Genomic DNA, 7,049 nt, shown 5'->3' with positions numbered 1-7,049 from the left:
ACCCCACCCTAGAAGATCAAAAGTATCTCTCTATTTTAACTAGCTCAAAGAAGAAAATTAATATAGCAAAGATTAGAACGAATTCTCATGAGCTCCATAGTGAAACAAGTTGTTGGGCAGTTCCTAAAATGCCATGGATGGAAAGGATTTGCCATATATGTGAGAATAGGAACATCGAGGATGAAAACCACTTCCTCTTAGAGTGCCCCGCGTACAACCACATTAGATCTCAGTTTCATAATCTTTGTTACAATACTGACCTTCCTAGCCTTTTACAATGTCAAAATTATAGTGAGCTCGAGAGGCTTCTCTCCAAGCTTTTTGAGCATAGGAATAAAATCTTAAATCAAAATAAATAATTTGTTTCTTTAGGTCCGATAGACCATTGTTTGGTCTCGGCGAACGTTAACCATCATTATCATCATCATCATATATCTCAATAACAAAATAACAAACAAAAAAAAGCAGCTTTGGAAAATTCTGTACTTTTGGTATCACTTAAAATGGTGGTAAATTTTGTGGGAATTCACACTGCACTTTTGGTCCGTCCTAAAAATATTTCTACAGATTCGAGGAGTTGTTCAAGAAGGCACGAACAGCCATAAAATCTCATTAATATATATTAATGTAAATTAACTTATGACCAACTTCCCCTTTTCCATGGCAAACTCTCAATAATGCCAACACAATTTTATTCAGATTCAAGATTTATTAATGTAAATTAACTTATGACCAACTTTCCCTCTAAGTGGCAGACACCCAATAATACCAACACAATCTGTGTTCATATTCAAGATTTACATGTAAATTTTATAATTAATACGACAAATGTACACTCAATGTTATCAACACAAAGATTCTTTGCAGAATCACAGTGTGTGTAAACAATAAATTAGACGTGACTGGTGAAACAACACATATATGTGAAAAAAAATTCCCAATAATACCCAACACAATCTGTACTCAGATTTAAAATTTACATGTAAATTTTATAATTAATATGACAAACGTACACTCAATGTTATCAACACAAAGATTCTTTGCAGAATCACAGAGTGTGTAAACAATAAATTAGACGTGATTGGTGAAACAACATATATATGTGTGAAAAAAAATTACCAATAATACCCAACACAATCTGTATTCAGATTTAAAATTTACATGTAGATTTTATAATTAATACGACAAACGTACACTCAATGTTATCAACACAAAGATTCTTTGCAGAATCACAGAGTGTGTAAACACTAAATTAGACGTGATTGGTGAAACAACATATATATGTGAAAATAAAAATTGATGACAAACGTACACTCAATGTTATCAACACAAAGATTCTTTGCAGAATCACAGAGTGTGTAAACAATAAATTAGACGTGATTGGTGAAACAATATGTCAAAAAAAATAAAAATTGAAACTTGTAATTTTATTACATGTGCGTTATTAGGGGTTAAATTTGACAGGTCCAATAATATCTTATGGGAAGAAACTGGGCGCCTCCGCTCTGCTCTGCAACCTAGGGTTTCTGCACTTCCCTGCAACGGAGCAATTTGACCATCTCTGCCGCCGCCCTCCGTTCGCCCTCCTCACTGTAGCAGAAGACTGCCTACATAGTCAAATCGGCTATGGAGTACCCTCAGGGGGGGGCTTCAAAGCCCTCCTGTCACCTGAAAAGGAGCCGCCATCGAAGAACACGACAAAGCCAATGGGTCCAGAATATGAAGACTCGAATAATAAAGATACCCCTATGCAAGAGACGACAAAAGCCTCTGCAGAACAGTCAAACAAATGCAGTGAAGAACCAGAAGAACAGCAAGGGCAACAGATACCGCCCAAAGTCACCTCAGCGACATGCAAACCCATAGCAGCTAAAAGACCCAAAATAGAACTTCCCAGCCATAGAATCAATGAACGCATCCAGTACATGAGGGACCATGTGCTCATTGGAAAATTTATTGGATTTTGGCCGACTGAAAAAGCTCTGCAAGGCTGGATCTCTGCCAAATGGAAACCCAAGGGACATGTCTCCCTGCAGCTAGGACCAAAAGGGTTCTTCACGGCAATATTCATCTGCATCGAAGATCGGAACAGGGTCATGGATGAAGGTCCCTACTTCTTCAACTCAGCTGGTTTGTACTTAAGGTCCTGGGTAGAGAGATTTAACCCTGACAAGGAGGATCTCAGCTGGGCACCAGTATGGATAAGGATGTACTCACTCACATCAGAATATTGGGACGAAGAATCGCTAAGAGAAATAGGCAAGGGGCTGGGGGAGTTTGTAAAAATCGCTGAAGAAACGAAGTTGAGTAGATATACATCATATGCTCGTATTTGTGTCTTCATGCGCCTGGATCAAGCCCTCCCGGATTCGGTAAGTCTCTTCCATGATGACTATGAATGGATACAGCCTTTGGATTTTGAACATGTTCCCTTTCGTTGTCGTAAGTGTCATGCCCACAGGCATCTATTCCGAGATTGTCCTCTAAATGACAAGCCCCAATCCGCTGACCCCTCAGACAAATCGGCTCAGGATGGCTTCACCAAAGTTGTCCATCGCAAGAGATCGCACAAAAGACCTACCACTAGGATGAAGCCCCAGCAGAACGCAGCCTCCATTCCCTCTACAAGCAACAACTTTGAGGTTCTTGCCAAATCTTCTTAAGATAATCCTCAGATCTCCCAGCCAAACCTTCCGCTGATCATCCATCCTCATCCCATCCGCCTTTTGGTTCCTCTCCCAAACCCCTACCCCGAAAAGAGATTCCTAGAACTCCTGAGGCAGCCCGCAAGGATCCTGATTGAAAACTTATTGAGATGGATGTTGACAGACTCCTCGACCAACTTCCGCCCCTAGCTCTCACCTCCGCAGAAATCAATCAGACGCAACACATGGAGGAAGAACCGGAAAGCATAGATCTACGAGGACTTGACATCTTCGAGCTTGAGCAAGCCTGTAAAAAGAAAGACTACGACAAGATTCAAGAGCACCAGCTCAGTACACTGGAAGTCATTATCTCAAGGGCTTACCAGCAACATCAACTGGGCATATAGCCAGGCAGTCAGTGGGATGGAAGCTTCCTTCCTAAAGACTCCAAAAAACGCGGAAGAAAGACGGATCTTCAAAGAACTATAGCAATAGGGAAAATCCTGGTAGACTTAGGTAGATATGCTAAGCTGACTAAGTATTACAAATCCACCACCAATAGTGAACCATGAAGCTCACCTCATGGAACATAAGAGGGCTCAAGAGCCCTGGGAAACTCAGGATGATAAAAAACATGATAAAACAGGAGCAACCCCAAATTTTCTTCTTGCAAGAAACGAAATGCAATAGCAACACTCTGGGCAACATTCTTTCCAGAGCATGGCCGGGCTGTCACTCGGTAGCGGTGGATGCTTCGGGGGCCTCCAGAGGACTGGCTATCGCTTGGAACACACAAGCTATAACGCTTTCAGATTTTCATGCTTCCCATCACATCATTCAGGCTACCTTTCATATAATTGGCACCAACATTCATGGTCATCTGACAAATGTTTACTTCCCACAGGAGACAGGGAAAAAAATTGCTCTTCTAGATACAATACAAGCGCTTAATCTCAATAGAAACCATCCATTGTGGATCATTGGCGGCGATTTTAACATGATCACCAAATTGGAGGAAAAGTGGGGAGGACGCGCTAAGCTGGACCTGGAAAATCACCACTTTAAAGAATTCATCCAAAATAATCTGCTAATTGATCTGCAATTTTGTAACGGAATGCACACATGGCAGTCGCAGGGCGGGAAAGCACCAAATTGCTTCCAAACTAGACAGGTATCTCATCTCTGACAATGTTGTGCATTTGGGGGGCGACATCACGGCTTCAATTCTTCCATTTATAGGCTCTGACCATTGGCCCATCGCCATCCAATGGCAAAGACCAGCAAACTCGATCAGGCGTCCATTCCGGTTCGAAGCGTTCTGGCTCACACACCCCGCTTTCAAAGACTTCATCAATTCAACTTGGAATAATTTCCCTGCGCCTGAAGGTTCCAAAATATTCCAGTTTCAACAGAAACTCAAATTCCTGAAATCCCGAATCAAACAATGGAATCAAGATATTTTCGGCAACATATTCCAGGCTCAACAAGATCTAAACAAAGATATGAAAGATCTCCAACAACAAATTATAACAGAGGGATACAAGGAAGGGATTATGGAGCAAGAGAAGCACATTCACAATCAACTGGAGGAGAGAAGACGGCAGGAAGAAATCCTCTGGAAGCAAAAATCAAGGATTAGATGGCTGAAAGAAGGAGAAAGGAACACCAAATACTTCCACAAAACAACAATTCAAAGAAGAATGCACAATACCATCTCTTTCATTCAAAAACCAGGAGGGGAAAGAGTGGAAAACCATGCAAAGATTGAACAGGAGTTCATCAATCACTTCCAGGAAGTCCATCAGGAACCCCAGATTGATAGACTTCCTGCCATAGAAAGGATTACTCAAAACGTGCCGAAAATTGTCACAGAAGAACACAACCAACTCCTTCTGCGACCAGTCATGCCTCAGGAGGTGGACATGGCCATGAAACAGCTCAAGGAGGGCAAAGCCCCTAGTCCGGATGGATTCACCACTACTTTCTTCCACACCTTCTGGGACCTCATAAAAGAAGAAGTATGGCAAGTGGTGGAGGAGTCGCGGTCCTTTCATTGGCTTTTGCCTTCCCTAAACTCAACTTTCATCGCCCTCATACCGAAAGAAGAGAACATCAGTACTCCGGATAAATTTCGACCAATTGCGCTTTGCAACGTCATTTACAAGGTGATATCTAAAGTAATTGCCAATAGGTTGAAGCCGCTTCTACCCCTGCTCATATCGCCTGAACAAGCTGGATACGTAGAAGGAAGACAAATCTTGGATGGCATCATTCTCACGCATGAAATCATACACTCCCTCAAGCATTCCAAACAGGCAGGTATGATTCTTAAGATTGATCTTTCCAAAGCCTTTGATAAGTTGAGTTGGTCTTACATTCAAGAAATGTTAACTGCCTTTGGTTTCTCCCCAACTTGGACTCGCTGGATTCTGAGTTTAATCTCATCTACTTTCTCCTCCATACTCATAAATGGCATTCCCTCTCGTCCTTTCAGTCCCTCCAGAGGTATTAGACAGGGGGACCCCCTCTCCCCTTTCCTATTTGTTCTAATGGCAGAAGGTTTGGGACGCCATATCAAGCAAGCCCTCATCTCCCAGCGCCTCAAAGGTTTATCCATTCACAACTCTTCAGCCATTACTCATCAACAGTTCGTTGATGACAACATGCTTTTTGGGTACCCCTCTATTCAGGAAGCCTCCCTTTACAAATCCCTTCTGAATGACTTCTCTGAAGCTTCAGGAATGAGTGTAAACACGGCCAAATCGCAAATTTTCTTCTATCACACTCCCCCTATCACTCAATTTTCCATTGCTCGTATCCTGGGCTTCTCCATAGCCTCCCTTCCTTCCAAATACCTTGGAGCCCCCCTCACAGACTCTGCCATCAAGCACGCCTCTTGGCGTTTGTTCCTTGAAAATCTGGAATCTCGCCTATCCTTATGGATGCACAGAACCTTGAACATTGCCAATAGATTAGTGCTCATCAAAGCGGTGCTTCAGGTCATGCCTTTCTACCTCTTCTCAATCTTGGCAGCGCCTAAATGCATCCTCAAAAAAATCAAAGCTCTACAACACAATTTTCTCTGGGGCGCAACAGGTACAAATCACAAATGGGCCTTGGTAAAATGGACCACTGTATGCAAGCCAAAAGAACAAGGGGGAATAGGGCTGCGAGACCCTAGTCAAAGCAACGCAATCATGGGCGCAAAAATATGGTGGCAATGGCTCTCTGATCCCACTAAGCCATGGGCAGCAATATGGACAGCGAAATATGCCAACCACAAACCATCAGAGGATCTCATAAGATTCATTCCGCATGACAAAGGATCACTAATATGGAACGCTGCGAAACAACATTATCTGCTGATCCAACAACACAGTTTTTGGGAAATAAAAAATGGTAGCACTGCCAGATTCTGGACGGATGCCTGGAACCAACTTCCAAAGCTTAGCGGCCTCCTTAGTCAGCCTCCTAGCCAAGATTGGGAAGAGCAGCAAAAGGAAACCGTCAAGCAACAGTGGAATCCGGAGACAGAACAGGGATACAGACAATGGAAGCGGATTGACAGGCTGATCAGGAACGCAGATGACCAGACTAAGGAGGACTTGGAAAGGGAGCTACTAAATCGATGCATCAGACTTTCAGAAGGCAGAGATATATTAAGATGGGGATATACCCCCAGAGGCACATTTACCACCAAAGAGGCTTACAACATTGTGAGCAAAGACAGAGCGCCTCTGGATCCGATCTGGGACAGAATATGGACACAGGGTACTTGGCCCAAAGTTTCTCTCTTCCTCTGGCTTGTTGGGCATAGGAAAATACTCACATGGAACAATCTCAAAAAAAAAAAAACTATCATGGGCCCTCTAGGTGTCCCAATTGTAATTCTCAGGAGGAAACGCTACAACATCTCCTGGACTCTTGCACTCTTGCCAATCAAATGTGGGAGAAAGCTAGCTTCCGATGCCAAAAAAGATGCAGAGGATCTGAAGATATCATCCATTCCATTCGTCATTGGCCTCAACATCCATATAAAAGCAAGCTTCTAAACCACCTATGGAGTTTGATTCCCGACCTCCTTCTATGGACAATTTGGAAAGAACGGAACAAACGCATATTCAAAGATCAAAGCACTCCTTCAGAAATCCTCTGGAGCAACTTCTGCATCAATCTTAAAGAGACCCTGGCGCTCCAAACTTGGACCCCGGATGATTTCCCCTCCAATGCAAAAGAGAAAGCCATATGGGAAAACTGGAACATTCAACTCCCACAAAGTACTCACAATCTCAGACATCCAGAAGGCAACGGCAAAAACAAGCACCCATGGACCCCCCCTCCAAAGCACACTTTCAAACTCAACTTTGACGGGGCTTCAAAGGGCAACCCTGGGAAGGCTGGGTT

At 43.0% G+C, this 7,049-nt stretch overlaps 1 protein-coding gene across 1 annotated transcript; it reads left to right on the top strand.

Annotated features, from left to right (window-relative positions):
* Positions 1 to 3,213: 3,213 nt before the first annotated feature.
* LOC149188470 (uncharacterized) lies at positions 3,214 to 3,831 on the top strand. The gene has a single exon (XM_089409967.1). It carries the CDS (start codon positions 3,214 to 3,216, stop codon positions 3,829 to 3,831), a length of 618 nt encoding a protein of 205 aa, XP_089266093.1.
* The last annotated feature ends 3,218 nt before the right edge of the window (positions 3,832 to 7,049 follow it).

This window comes from Pinus tabuliformis, chromosome 3_1 (genome assembly GCF_031772625.1).
Source record: "Pinus tabuliformis cultivar Carrire ecotype Pingquan chromosome 3_1, CPIR1, whole genome shotgun sequence".
NCBI classification, from domain to species: Eukaryota; Viridiplantae; Streptophyta; class Pinopsida; order Pinales; family Pinaceae; genus Pinus; species Pinus tabuliformis.
This window is presented reverse-complemented; position numbering and strand designations above follow the sequence as displayed.